This window comes from Papaver somniferum, chromosome 7 (genome assembly GCF_003573695.1).
Source record: "Papaver somniferum cultivar HN1 chromosome 7, ASM357369v1, whole genome shotgun sequence".
Lineage (NCBI taxonomy): Eukaryota > Viridiplantae > Streptophyta > Magnoliopsida > Ranunculales > Papaveraceae > Papaver > Papaver somniferum.
Genome location: NC_039364.1, coordinates 212,466,726 through 212,482,385, shown reverse-complemented (window position 1 = coordinate 212,482,385; position 15,660 = coordinate 212,466,726). Strand labels below are relative to the sequence as shown.

The 15,660-nt window shown below is 35.4% G+C and overlaps 1 protein-coding gene across 3 annotated transcripts; it reads left to right on the top strand.

Moving 5' to 3' along the window:
- The first annotated feature begins 11,819 nt into the window (after positions 1–11,819).
- On the top strand, positions 11,820–15,454 carry LOC113299500 (pre-rRNA-processing protein ESF2-like). 3 transcript variants are annotated; one of them, XM_026548520.1, is made up of 8 exons: positions 11,820–11,894; positions 12,941–13,057; positions 13,423–13,751; positions 13,879–13,946; positions 14,036–14,125; positions 14,212–14,342; positions 14,930–15,085; positions 15,197–15,454. In XM_026548520.1, the coding sequence occupies exons 3-8, from the start codon at positions 13,423–13,425 to the stop codon at positions 15,212–15,214; spliced, it is 792 nt and encodes a 263-aa protein (XP_026404305.1). In that variant the 5' UTR covers positions 11,820–11,894; positions 12,941–13,057; the 3' UTR covers positions 15,215–15,454. The 3 variants fall into 3 exon arrangements, with proteins under 3 accessions (XP_026404305.1, XP_026404307.1, XP_026404306.1); XM_026548522.1 differs by having other exon boundaries at positions 13,383–13,751; XM_026548521.1 differs by having other exon boundaries at positions 11,826–11,894; positions 12,968–13,057.
- Positions 15,455–15,660: the final 206 nt, after the last annotated feature.

Below are 15,660 nucleotides of genomic sequence, written 5' to 3'. Positions count from 1 at the left end.
GATACTCATTGTAATTCATATGATTTTGATTCTAATATGGGGCTTGTACAATTCTTCTGTGAAGATGAACATGACATAGGAATAATTGAATCTTCTGTAGACACTAATTTTATTATGCATGAGGACAAATTTGATGTGTCTGATTCCTTGCCTAAGTCACAAAATGTTATTTCTTCCGGTGATGATTTGAGTACTTCGAACAATCATGATACTGATTTAGGTCTTGATGTTTTGTTCGATGAATGTGAGCATGTTTTACCTGTTTCTGATTTAGGGAAAGTATGTGTTGGTACTATTGATCGTACCCATGAAAATAATTTAGATGCACCCACTTTCTTACCTAAATCTCAAATTGAGATTATTCCACCCAACCTAGATTTGGTTTGCAACAAAAATTCTAAACCAACTTTTCTGAAAATTCCCAATCTAGGATTGGAACTGTGTGCATCTCAAGTCCTCTTGGACTATTTTGCTTCAAAATATAACACTTTTAAAGAGCCACAGTTGGAATGCATTTCTTTGCCCATCCCGAAAACAGTCCATTATGAGTTAGACCTTTTGAATCATGAACCCCTAAAATTAAAAGATTTTGTGCTTAAAAGTAAACCTGTTGAACAATTTAGGTTTAGGGGTGATTCATTCGGGTTTTCACTCTCACTCCCATTTAAGTCCAATTTTAGTGTTTTGAAACTTTCTATGTTTCAACACTTTGTCTTTTGGGTTGATCCTCAACTCTTTAGACTTTATGTATATAGTGAATTTTTTGTACATAATCCGGTAGGTAGTTTTTAGTTTCTTTTTCTTTATATCTTACTACCCCATGGCGATCGCGGCTGAATACGTTGGATTCTAACCATGAATAATGAAGTTCGTTTATTTCTTTCGTCAAATCGGGTATTCTCCTTCCTTTCTCTCAAAACTCAACATGTTTTTCCGATATGTCCAAGTTATGAATATGTTTATCTTTAGAAACATTGAGGACAATGTTTAGTTTAGGTTTAGGGGTGAAAAGTAGGTACCACGATATCATGCTATAATTGAAAACATAACTCCTTCTTTTTGAAAAAATTGAAAAATTGAAAAAAAAAAAAAATTAAAAAAAATCATAAAAATGGAGCTCATTTACCTTGAAATGTTGACTTTTGTGCATGTATGTAAACATAAGGATTCTTAGTCTAGATATTTAGGCACCATGATTCTAGCACAATTCACATGTGATAAGAAACTTGCACACGCACAATCTACCAATACATGTATAGCCTCGATCTTCAAGGTGTTTGATAGGAAGTTAGATTGCCAATCACTTTAGAATACTGAATGAGATTTGACTAGCTTGTTCTTTGGTTGGCTGGGATAGAAGTTGGAGGATACGTTAAGAAAAGCAACCATAGAATTTGACCGGATGCATTCGATAAGGGCCACCTCTTGCTAAGAGTCATGTAATTATGTTTTTCTTTTTGTTCATGTATCAAAAGTGTCACTATGTTGTAGAGATCAAAGTTATTTTGAATTCTTCAAAATAAAAATAAAAATAAATCAGAAAAATTCAGAAAAATCAAAAAAATATCAAAAAAAATAAATATCAAAAAAAATAAATAAAAAATATCAAGTATTTATTTATTCCATGTTTTGTCATGTTAAAGATAATAGTTCTCTCTTGTTCCAAAAATAAAAGAGAGTAATCAATGTAAATAAGAGTCATGTAAAGAGTCATCTTTTTGTTGTAAATAGTCTTGTAATAAGCAAGGAGGGTGTAGCCATCGATGTATAACGCGGGTAAACTGAAATATCACCAACTCATTGGGTGAACATTCACAATTCTCGTAAAGCCGGACAGCTAGCTTGGCTTAGAATTCGGTTCTTAGCCTAAAAACTATCTCTTGGTGATTAGTAGTCATAACTTCAGGTCATTCTAGAAACATGTGTAGATACACTTTACACTCTCATCACGTGTCTTTAGTTGTTATCAGTTCTAGGATTGTGCCTTTGATAGCTAGATTGACATCTCCATTTTGCTGTGAGCTTCTACTGTCTTGCACATGTCACATTTCATGGAATCTGAGCTTATATTTTGGCCTAGAACTTTGTAGGTACGTTCTAAGCAAACCTTCACGAGACTTCACTCGTCCACTAGGGACACTTAGTGGTTTAAAAGGCTTAGTGCATACGCTAAATGCATTCGAGAGACCAGCAACAGTGGTATAGTTAGGATTTCCTTAGTTTTGTTTTACTTGAGGACAAGTAAAATTCAGGTTTGGGGGTATTTGATGAGTGCTAAAAAGTGCATATTTATATATATTTTTCTTGGCATTTAACTCATCTTTTTTGCTCTAATTCTCCATTTTAACCCATATTCTGTATTTTCATTGTTTTCAAGAATAAATATTTTTGTTAATTAATTTTGCATTTTTAGGTACCAAATAAAGTTTGGATGAATTGCGGAGCGGAAAAGAGCAGAAAAGTGATGGAAGCCAAGAGGAATCACACAAGGAAGCCGCGAAGAATGTTGTGCACAAGACCAAAAGGCTAGAAGTGGGCTTGAAGAGGAAGAATTGTTCTTAGAAAAGATATGGGTTTGGCATACCCAAGGCCCAAAACTCTCACCCAAATCCATTTCCTATATCCATACTCGTTTCTCTTTCTAGCCATCACATTGGATCATCTCAGCATCCTACGGTCGCAGCATAGTCAGTACATCAAAGTCTGAAGCTCCTGTCTAACACTACAGCACCTAACTCCATCTTGAGCCGTCAATTTCGTTGTACTTCCGCATCCAACGGTCGCTCCTCGCTTCCTTCTGTCTCGCCGTTAGATCGATCCATCATCTTCGCATCCAACGTCTCATCCTCGTTGTTCATCAACAATTGCTAAACCCGCTCAACACCCGAGTACCAAATACCCTATACCCAAAACAAACGCACCCCAATCCATTTTCCATCGACTTCTTCTCTTTCTCCCTCACCCTCTGCAACACCACCATACCCTGCCGCACCACCATCATCACCACCACCTTCCTCAACTGCCACAACCACCACCAAAAGCCATCATGGCTATTACCTAACGAAACCCCATCTATTTCCCCTTCTTTTTAGCCAGCTATCATACCAATTTCTCGCCTAGGGTTTCAGAGACAGGAAAGAAGAGAAATTGATAAAATAGCTCGAGCTAGAGGAGCAGTTGGAACAGGAGATGGAGAAGGAATAGCAGAGGAAAGATGGGTCGAAGACATGGGAACGAATCATCCCATCAAATTAGGTAAATCAGTAACCCTAATTTCTGCTGTATTTGGGGATTTGGGGAAAACTTGTGTAGAACCCTAATTGAAGCTTGTAACTATAAATATGATGTGTGGGTGTGTGTTAGAAGAGATGCCTGGGCTAGCCAGTGCTTCACCCAAGAGGACTGGAATAGCCAGTGCCTCAAGGGTTAGTTCTTAGTTTAAATTGTTTTGTAAATTTCAGTTCATTTTAGAATTTAATTTCAGTTCAAGTTTAGTTCAATGTTTTAAAAAATTTCAATTCCATTGTCATTTAATTTCATTATGTTCTAAATTAATCTGCTAGGGTTTAGATGAAACCCTTAATCACATGTTAAGATAATTCAAGTTCATATTATTGTTCTTATAATGCTTCATAACTTTAGGGATGCTAGTTAGCTACATTGATCAAATGAACCTGTGATAAGCTGTACTGTAAGAAGACAGTTTATGCTAGGGGGAATTAGTGAAGTTGGTTGATAAGTTATCCATTTGAGATCCCACCATAGAATAAGAACTGTGCTTAATTGAGAAAGGAATGAGAGTTAGCTAATTGAACCAAATTATCCTGTGATAGGTTGTGCTGTAAGAAGACAGCCTATGCTAGGGGTGAGTTAGGAAGATTAACTGATAAATCATTCTTTGTAGTTTTCTCTGGAAAGGAACAAGAACATAATTTGAATAAATATTGCCTTAGCATAGGATTAAGAAGGTGGATTCAAGACCCTAGTAGTGTTACCACAACTGTTTACTTTGATCTTCTTTGCTTCTTTTATTCAATGCACTCTTTCCATCACTGCCACTGTTTTACTTTGTTTCTTTGGCTCTTTACTTCACTGTCTTGCACTTAGAGAGTAGCTTAGGAGAATTTCAATACACACCCTAGTCCCTGTGGATTCGACCTGTATTTGCACACTCACTACAACAGACCCTGTGCACTTGCAGGTATCATTTCTGTGACTCTTTTAGAGAGCCACCAGTGACTCATGATGTTACCAACAATTTTAAATTATATTAAAAAAATTAAATATGTTTTTATCTTTCGAGCCACTCGTTCAAAATTCGTAAACTTTATATATTCGAAAGCTCTTTCCGATATCTGGAAAAAAGAATACCCGTATGACTGTATAATTTTCATTTTTAAATTTTTTTAGTTTACACTAGCGTATAATTATGCATACATCTGCAGAAACCTAGATGAAGGGAGAGGGTACCAAGTAACCACCAACTCTTCATTCAGAAACCTGTATGGATAAAACACAATACAATTGCAAGTAGACCAGCTTAATGATCCTTGAAAAATATGTATAAAGAGTTTATATCTATATCTCTTCTCAATTAGAAAGTCTAGACAATATAGTCTGTGCACCTGATTGTTTAGAAGAGTACTTGGACGATCTCAAAAGTCAATATCCAATATCAATCTAGTTGTATCCAAATAACCAAATCGGAATTTTTCCAAGTATGAAACATGTTATCTATCTTTCAAAATACGAATTCTACAAGCACGAGTCTCGTAATCGATCACAGTTAATATGGACGTATCTACTTGATTGATTACGTACTATTTGTAATAGTCTTATTATAAAGTAAATAACAATATAATGCTGAAAAGGAAAACACAAAAGACACCAGAAGTTTTGTTAACGAGGAAACTACAACTGCAGGAAAAAAAACCTTGGGACTTTGTTTAGATTTGAACACCGAACTATATTAAGCCGTTACAGACACTAGCCTACTATCACACTTCGTACTGGAATGTAGTTGAGAACGAATTCATCCCCCAAGAAATTCAGATGCAGTCGTGCTCCTTATGTCTCTTGAACCTTGCAAGTTGATTCCCTTAGCTGACGTCCTTTACATCCTAAGAGTTGCTTCAGCCGAAGTGAAGACTTTTGATACCAATCTGGATCTAACAGATACGCCTATTTGATTTCTCTTTAGAATAGATCAAGGCTTGGAAATCCGTTTGCAATAGACAAAGCTAGCATACCTCATAAATCCGGAACACTTACACTCAATTAGTTGAGAAGCCTGGATTTTTAGACACCTCTCAAGAACAATAGTGAACTAATCAATTAAGAATAGTTTTCAGATATTTATCTTGAGGTATCACAAAGTCTGAGACGAAGAGAACTTTGTGATTTCTATCTATCTTGCTCCTAAAAGAGATTACTAAAACCTCGATAAAAAAAAAGAATAAGATCAGGATAAACGAAATATCAAGGTAAAGATAGTCGGACCTGGCTTCACGAATCCCTAAGTGAAGTCTTTCAGTCGTAGACCTAATTATGTTTCTTAGAGGAAACCTAGGTTTATAGAGGACGACTCTAGCAATCAACTAGGACACATAAGTGTCAGGGATTGAATTTCCAAATTGAATGAGTCTCTCTATTTATAGATTTCAAGCTAAGATAACTTGAGATTCAAGCAAACACTTTCTCTGTTTAGATGAAACTTTAGTTAGGTTTTCAGGTAAGCATGTGAGAAGTTTGTCTTGAAATCACATAGAAGAATATACACTACGATCCTTATACTGGAACCGTGTATAACGATAGTTCTTAAATATTCCTTGAACTAGTTAACAATATTGTGTTCATTGAAACACTTAAGACTTGAATCTTGATGCACATACACAAGGTGCATGTTTTAGTGATCATAAATGTCCTAGAGGTTTATGAGAGTCATAGCAATGCTAAATATATTTATAAAAATTGTCTTTGAGCATCTTCTAATACGTACTATGACGGTTTGTGAGATGGTTCGTGAACTCAAGGCGCTACGGTTTGTGAACCGTTAAGCTATTCCCGAACTCGGATGTCTACGGTTCGTGAACGATTGGCTATTCACAAATTCATATCACCACAGTTCGTGAATTGTCCCATTCGGAACTCTAGAGTTCACGATCTGGGTTCGTGAACCTACCTATATTCCGAACTTTAGATATCTATGGTTTGCGAGATGGTTCGTCAACCTACCGTGAGTCCAATTTTCTGTAGTTTTGAGAAGCTCTCTTTTGATGTTGAAACATTCCAATTTGTCATAAATATAAATATCATTGCTTGGTCAATTTTCAAATGATCCGTATGACACAAAAATAGTTCTTGAACAATAAATTGTTTCGAACAAATATTGCTAACGACCAATGAACACCAATTAATTGATCAAACTGCCAGGATCTGTTAAAATTTGTTTGTCCTATATCCATTGATATTATCCCCGCCAAAACTGGTATCCCCTTTATAAATCGTGGGAGTTCTGCCTTTCTAACATGAGAACCAAAATCAGCAAATTTCGCCTTTAAATTCATGGGACTGTGTTGCATGTTAAGATGCTCCCTTGAAGATCTAAATTTCTTGCAGGTCTTTGCTTCCCCTTGAATGAGATCCTACAGATCCATTTATGGTTTTTTTCTTCTTCTAATATACCCTGCTTGCAAGCAATCTCAAAAAAGGAGTAGCCTTTAAGGATGATTTAGCATCCTTCTGGCATCATGTCCGGCGTACGTTAACAATTTGTTTGTTTTAGGCAACAGGTTGCCCACGACAGTTCTATGTTTGCGGACTTTCTCCTATGGCAAATGAGCAGCAAGCAATGTGAAGAAATGGAAAAGTTTAACAGTGAAAAGGTTTTTCTTTGAATATGCTCCAATCCGGGAAACTGAATCCATGGAAAGCACCGCCGCCAACTAAAATGGGTTAGTGTGTGTGCCGAATCTTCTGCTATGTTTCAAGCAACAAGTAATGTCTTCTTTGGAAACATCAAAGGTTAGACGTATATACAAATACGAACCTATAGATTAGTAAAAAGGTTGTCCAGATACTTCAAGGTCATACCGAATGTTAATATGTAAACTTATATAAATGAGCATAGCATGAATTGGTAGTTCTAACAAGATGTTTATTGGTTGACTCAACATTGTATTTCTGAATAATATCACAAGTATAACATAAACCAAAAGCGACCAAAAATCGAGAGACTTAATAGTTACAATATACTGCCACATTTATAACATCAATTGCTTTGTGCGAATCAATATGGTGCGTGACGCGCGTCAAGCAGTACAAATATTAACCATATTTTTACAGTACATCAAGCACAAGAACATATTTTTACAGTACTAACAAAAATTAAGTTGAAAGCGCATTGAAAGCTTAGCTTGGTCCTCACGTTAATTAGTGCAACTTAATTTTTATTTGGGATGATGAATTTGATCCCGTGCTCCACTATCTAGTTTTAATAATTTGAATTTAAATTTTGTTTAATTTGGGGCTTAATGTTAATACCGGAATTGTCCTTACAATATACATGAAAATATGAACGTGTTTTAATAATTCGGGCCTAGATTTAAAAAATCTTTTAAGTAAGGGCCTCATATCATGGATAACCCATAGGCGAGGTCTTAGCCTAAGTTTCCCCAATTCTTTAAAGTGAAAAATACTAGAACCCCCTACTATATGGGTTCAGTATTTTGAAGCCCCACCAAATGGATCATACATTGTCAACTCCATACTTTCATAAAATGATATTACTAGGCCCAAAATATCAAATTTTCTTCAGATCTGGCCCATAATTAATTATTATGAATTTTGATAACGACAATACTACCCTTCACTATATATACAAGAGAAATCTCAGTAGATATTTTCATTTCCCATTTCTCTTTCTCTCTCTTCTGCATTCTCTTTCTCTCTCTGCTCCTGCGATTTTAGATCTGTGAAGAAGAAGACGAGACGATTTGATAGATTTTGCAGGTAATCATCAGTTAATCTACTAATACGAATCAGTCTTTGTATCGATTTAATAGATTTTGAATCGAATCTAACTTTCAGTCGATTCGAAGCAGTAGAAATCATTTCCGATTAGGTTTTATTCAATAGTTGATCTGCAGCTTCAATACAAATTCATCAACAAGCTAAGTATACAGGTAAGTATCCTCCTATCTTTCTGATGATGCTTCGATTGAGAGTTTTTAGTTGATTTAACTCAGATTTTTTTCCTTCAGAAAAGTATATTAGGATTTTATAAACCTAAATCTTTAGATGCTTCTCAATTATCTTATCTAAATCGAAATCAGAGATTAGATTTACAATCATCTTCTTACTTTGGTTGTTTTAATGTAAATTTTTTGAAAAAATTTGAACAAAATTTTTGGATCTGTTCTTCGTTAAAATCGTTGTATGTATCTATATCTAGTTTCGATCTATCTGCTGTTGTTGATGAGTAGGTTTTTGATTATTCATCTACTGGTGATGCTTGGATAGGTGGTAATTCAGTTTGAATTTGTTTGGAGTGGATGTTGACAGGCAATATTGAGATGCTTGTGGTTGACTATGCTGAATTTCAGGCATTAAAACTAAAGGTGGTTGCAATTGAAGCTGCAGAATGGACTTAGTTTCAACTGAAACTAGGAATTTTCAAGGCTTGCTCAAGTCAAAGGCAAGTTATTTCTTGCTTTTATCAAGTACTACTGTTAGTGTGTAAGATTCAATTGTTCTTTCTTTAAAAAAAAAATAGGTCAGGAAGTGGAGATTTTAGGTTAAATTCGTATTAAGTATTATTTCCTGGCACCTGAAAAGTTAGTTACTGATTGATTCTTAAACTGAGATCCAACCATCGGATATTTGTGATTTTTTAATATGTTATACGTTACTGTGTTGTCACAACTCGACCAAAAATTAAGAAGGATCAGACCAGGAGACGTCACTTAAACTCCTGTGTTTCAGAGACTGTTTCTGTAGGTTTTTTGTAATTCAACAGTTCTGAAAACCTGAAATTCTTTAGTTATACTACATAGAATTCTTTGAAATTTTAATGGAAGTAACCCATTTAGGTGAAGAGTTCGCTGTAAAAATTTCACTTGAATTGGAGTTCAGAAGTACTCCAACCAACTGACTTTGTCAGATGTGTCCGTAGGAATCCAGCCTGAGAAAAACATAGAGAATCAGTTATAATTAAAATTCCAACCGTTACGTTGCTGTGAAATTTTGGGAAAATGTATGTGTTATATCCATGTATATGTGGTAGAAATTTTTTTGGGATCAGGTTAGTGTTCATAAGGAATGTGATATGTCCAGTTATGGTGTTTGGTGTAAAAAACTGATGGGATTGTTCTGAACTGTTGTGTGCTATAGCATGTATTTTGCAAATTTTGTTTTACTTGTGAAAATGAATGTTGCATCGAAGTGCAGGTGTAACTTTTGGTTGCTGGGAAACAACGTTCATATGAGGTTTGTGCTGCTCAAAAACTGTTTGCTTATGCAAAGTTTTTCAGTATTTTGGTTGAATAGGAGGATTTGTATCGCATAGGAGATAAGAACGGTTTAACACACTATGATTGCATGTCTGTTTTGGTTATAAATGATGTTACAGTAACATAGGATGTAACTAGTTGCAACATATGCAAAAAAAAATTTACATTTAAAGCTTTTGGTGACTGCATATTGAACATGGCCTTGAACACTTGTGTCTGTGTAGCTGTTGAAGTAATTCATGGTGATGGTTATGTTAATTTTAGAGAGGATGTTTTTATTTGGACCTAGTGCTGGTATTCACATGGTAATACAAGATAGGGAGAGAGCTAGTGTTAATGTTTATGGTGTTTATGGTGTAAGTTATGTCTCATTAAGCTTATAGAGCTTCCCAAGGTTAATAATTCTGCGATAACTAAGCCTGGTCATGCATTTCTTATTCTTCATTGGGATTAGCTCTGTAACCCTTAATATGCGGATGTTTAACTCCTAGTACATAAGTCATATGAATGTGTAACTTCTAGTTACACATGCATATAGCATGTGTAACTCTTAGTTACACATATGAAACTTGTTTTACAGTGTGGTAGTTAAGAGTCAAGATATTACATGCGTGGCTTCATAGTTTGTTGTTAACTATGCTGAATTTCAGACAGTGAAACATATGGTGGTGGTATATGTGCAGGATCTGTTTCAGTTAGCGTGTTCATCTTGAGTAACATTATTGTGTTAGTGAAATTCTTTGTATGAAGGATCTCCTCTGGCTAATAAGTGGCGGTGGTGGTATATGTGCAGGTTTTGGAGCCGGTGGTGGTGTTGGAGTTGGAGCTAAGGTGAGGATATGCCTTTGTTATATACTTTTTGCTGTTAAATTTTGATGGATAATATGCCGCCAAGAGTTTCTGATGCGCATTATATGTTGCATACATGTTTTGATTTCCATTTGCGAGCTTGATGAATATGTTTCTTGTGCTGAATTGCTTTTACATTCGGATATTGATTTTGGTTTTCACTTTGAAAATTTTAGGGATCTTGTATTGTCTGGTACTGACTACTGTGCTGCAATTTTCAGGGTGATGAATTGTTTTATAAGAAGCATGGGATTCATATATCTGGGAATAGTGTGTCGTTGCCACCTCAGAGGTAAAAGCTCAACCCTGTTGACTTAATCATTTGTCCTTCATATGAGATGATAATTCTTGAAAACCACATTTTAGATCTCAATTACATGCCTCAAACAATGTATAATAATGATGCATTATGTCCAGATTACAGAATGGTAGGATAATACTGATTATTAGACTGATTAGATACATGTGTAACTCTTAGTTACACAAGTGAGATGCATGTGTAACTATTAGTTACACATGCTAATTAGATGTGTAGATACCAGTTACACATGCAAATTAGATGTGTAGTTTCTACTTAGATGTGTAACTTTTACTTACACATACTGATTTTGGGTACACATATCAATATGTATGTGTAACTCCTAGTTACACTAGTCATATGCATGTGTAACTGCTAGCTACACTAGCCAGATGAATGTGTATCTCCTAGTTACACATGTTATATGCATGTGTAACTCTCAGTTACACAATTCAGATGCATGTGTAACCGCTAGCTACACTAGTCAGATGCTTGTGAAACTGAAATATACATTGTTTTATGTACTGTTCATTTTAATCGTATAAATACTGATTGCTTGTTGTTATATTTCAGGTTTTAGATAACTTCATAAAAGCTAATTGCTTAAACGTGGTAATGGTCTCGCTGGAACTGGAGTTGACGCTGAATACACAAGTCAGATGCATGTGTAACTCTCAGTTACACTAGATAGACACATATGTAACTCTCAATTACACTAAACAGATGTGTGTGTAACTTCTAGTTACACATGCTAAGAAATTATTGTAAATGAATATTAAAGTAATAACTTTTTTTTTTGTGTTTTTTTTTGATGTCTATTTATTTGCATATATATACAAGTGTAACTTTGCATTACACATATCATAAGGATGTGTAACTTCTGGTTACACATGCCATATGCATGTGTAACTTCTGTTTACACCTTCGCACTGTATTTTGATAATTTCGGGCCTAGATTTAATAATTTTGGGCCTAGATTTAAATTTTATTTAATTATGGGCTTGACAATATGCATAAGGGTATCAAGGTCTTTTAAAAACTCGGGGCCTAGATTTAAACTTTTTTTAATTAAGGGCCTCATATTATGGGTTATCCATGGGTTGGGCCTGAGCCTAATTTCCCCTTCTTTAAAACATACTAACTAGCTCCATTTTTGGTTTCAAGATTAAAAGACTTCACTCCTGCAGCCACGAATTCGGGATTAGGGTTGGTTCTCATCTTCTATTCTCTTACACCAGGTATTTCTTTGTCCGTTTTGATGCTATATTACTGAAACTCGTTCTTTAATTTATTTCTATGGTTAATCATTGAAGTGTGTTTTTGTATCCTATACTATTCATTTTTTACTCTGTGAATTGTGATGAATTGGGAAGGATTGTTCTGATATCGCTGGGCTTTGAGAAGAGAGACTCGATTCTCCTTTTCATGTGATTGTGGTTTAGTTCTGTTATTTGATTGCATTTACTTATTTTGTGTTAGGACTTTTGATGTACTGGAAGTTGATTTATAAGAAGTTTTAGGTATTAGGGTCGGGTCACATTTATCATCAGTACTTTAATCTTTCAAGATGGGTGAATCGATTTTGGCTTTGCTAATCATTGAAGCCAATCCTTACTTGTAATATGAAGTAAGAATGATAATGATTGAGAGTCAGTTCATGTAACTAAATGGTCTTGCTTCACTGATATACATGAGAGCTTTAGGAGCTCTGTACGAGCAACACTAGCTTAATACGATGCTCATACATCTCCGGAGTATTATCGTGTCAATAATAGAACGAGTTCATAACGTTTCTACAAGGTGCATTAACGGACAATAATTAATGGATATTTAAGTTTCTGAATTTTCAATATGGTATCGAAGTGTAGTCAATTTAGATGGGGCGTGTAAGTTGTCAGCACGAGTCTAGATCCATAAACTGAACTATGAAGTTTAAGCAATTCCTTGGTGTTTAGATTTCTTAGTTTTAAGCCTCCATATATAGCTTGTTTTCTTGTGTTCAGAGTGTTTTGCCAACAAGTTGAACTCTACACACTATTAGCTAAGACCCCTAAAAAACAAAAGAATGTAATTATTTCTCAGTAGTTATCAAGTGCGTCTTACTCGAAACAGATAAATGATCAAGCTATACCATGTGTTTGTTTGCCTCTCTTTCATTATAGTGTTGGTTGTTGCCAATACTGCCATCTTTTCACGAGTTCAACTTAAAATCTTATGTATTGTATTTAGATGTTTAGTTACCTGGAATTTTCTACTTTATTCCTGAACCAAAGGTCACTTTCAGGACTGTAATGCTGATTTTATGATCCAGTTGATAGAAGAATATATAAAACTTCTCTAAAAGTTTCTCTCTGCCGCGCCGCGAGGAAACTATCACAGCACCACCGTTGCAGCTTCATCGGTAAGCAAACCTCTCCCTCTCTTTGATTTTATAGACACCGGTTTCGATGTAACTAGTACGGAAGCAGCAGTTCGGGGTCGGAATCTATGCACCGCCAAGGAGGGGAGTTTCCCTCTCTTTGATTTTATTGTTCGTGGTAATCGAACCACGACCAATTCAGGGTCGGAATCTATGCACGGCTAAGGAGGGGAGTTTCCGCGATTACTAGCGATTCCAACTTCATGTTCTTGAGAATACATTGACAAATTGTTTCAATTGTAATCATACTCATAGCTTACCAGCCCAATACGGATTAAGGGTTTTCTATTTCTTTCATTTTTGTTAGTCAAGTTCTGAAGTTGTCACTCCTCATTGTACTTGAGTAGATGATGTCCGAAGAGCGAGAAGATCAAAGTGACTCTAGTTTACCAGAGATAGGAAATGCAGATATAATCATATCAAATGATGAAAAAGCCGAATCTCAGAAAAAGAAACGGAAGAAACTATTGTTAAAAGAAGCTAAGAAGGCACGGAACCGTGGAGTTTGTTATATGAGTAGGATACCTCCTCAAATGGACCCAGTAAAGCTACGCCAAGTTCTTTCTCAGTATGGAGAAATTGATAGGATTTACCTTGTGCCTGAAACGAAGCAGTTACCTCAGCAAGTAAATCGCAAGAAAGCTGGTGATTTTCGAGGTCAAGGCTTTTCAGAAGGGTATGTAATGCATGCTTTAAGAGTTTTTCTTATTACTGCGAGTAGAATGCACATTTCGCAGTAGGATATGCCGAAGTTATTTTTGTCAGTTACGGGTTATAATTGTGACATAATGTCATGTTTGTAGGTGGGTTGAATTTACGAATAAAAGAGTTGCAAAGAGGATTGCTGAAATGTTAAATGGGGAACAAATGGGTATGCCAGTTTAAACCGTGTTATATAAGTATACTGCAATGAGTGGTTAATCAATCTGATGTATATTTGTGTTGCTGCAAATTTTGTAGGTGGGAGGAAAAAATCATCGTTCTTTTATGACATATGGAATATCAAGTATCTAAGTAAATTTAAGTGGGAGGATCTTACGGAAGAAATCGGTAAGCAACAATGAATTTTGACAAGTGATGAGAAGATCTGTTTAAATGTTAATATTAAAATATTTTTGTTGCATTTGTTAATCTAGCTTACAAGCATGCTCTTAGGGAGCAGAAATTAACTTTGGAAATATCTGCTGCCAAGAGGGAACGGAATTTCTACATGGACAAGGTTGATAAGTCTAAAGGCCTGACTGCCATAGAAGAACGGATGAAAAAGGTACGTAATCTCATACACAAAATCCTTAAAAAAAAAATCCGCATGCTTTTAATCATTATTCATTGATCTATGCCCTGAAACTCACTACTGTTGTTTCTTCTTCGCTGTGAAATATTAGTTACTTGACTTAGTTTTCCTCTTGAAATATGCCAATCACGTGGTTCTATCAACTTGCAAGTTATTTTCAGCAAACTTCAATGTATCTCATCCTCCGTTTTCTTAATTTATTTCTTATGATAAGCATGTCTCACTTCGTAGCTGTAGTTCTAATTTTAGTCAATTCTTCCTCCATTCTATAGCATAAGTACCATCTTCTTGCAAGTTGCAAAGAGAACACCCATATAAGAATTTAGTTAACAATTATGAGTTGGGGTACAAGGAGATTACAGAATACATCAGTCAATTGTGGGTTTTGGAAGTTGAAGAAACTTGTTTGTGTAAAGAATGACATCATTTACGTGATACAATAAGAAGAATATGAACTATAAAAATGAGTTTTTATAGTTCCGACATAATAATGGAGAAAGCCAGAAACCTGATTTTATTTTTGATGACTGAAATCTGTTTATGCTAAAAACATTATGCAGAAGCAGAAGGTCCAAGAACAAGGCTCGGAGATAAATTCAGATCCCCAAGTGGATCAGCAAGAACCAAAAGTAATTCGCCAATTCCAACAGACAAGGCCAGTTAAGGATGATTCAGCCCAGACCAAACTTCGAATGTCTAGAGATGTCTTGGCCGGGGTAAGTAACCAGCACCTTATTCTCTATCTTTATTTCTACTTCCATAACTAAACCTTCCACGGGGCATATTCTACTTTGCTCACCGGATCTCCATGATCATGTTCGCTCCAGGTATTTGGTGGAAAATGATCATCACCTGCTACACCAGGCCTGGTTCTGGACCCTACTGAAGGTCCAGAGTGTTGTACGAGCCCAACTTTTGCATTTTTTGTTTTCATGAAAAACTTATTATATTAATATCAGTGAGATGTATTGAATCAATTTACTGATGGATTGATAAACCTATGAGACTCGTTCCAAACGGGTACTCCCTCCGTCCCACTATTAATTGACCTAGTATAATTTAGAAATGATTTATCTCTCAAACTATACCACGGATATTCATAAATTTTTATATCATTGAAAAGCATTTTATTTTAAAACACCTACATAACGAACATAAACATGATTATAGATGCGCAGGATTATACACGCACCTTATTATGAAGAAAAAAAGGTTTGGTGATCTGTCGCCTGTACTTTTATTTTACTTTATTTGGTCATTGTGTATAGCTGTGTTGCTGGATACAAACTAT

Coding starts and splice junctions, on each gene's coding strand:
- LOC113299500 (XM_026548520.1), top strand. CDS start 13,423: ATGATGTCCGAAGAGCGAGAAGATCAAAGTGACTCTAGTTTACCAGAG. Junction 13,752..13,878: donor GGTCAAGGCTTTTCAGAAGG/GTATGTAATGCA, acceptor TCATGTTTGTAG/GTGGGTTGAATTTACGAATA. Junction 14,343..14,929: donor TAGAAGAACGGATGAAAAAG/GTACGTAATCTC, acceptor AACATTATGCAG/AAGCAGAAGGTCCAAGAACA.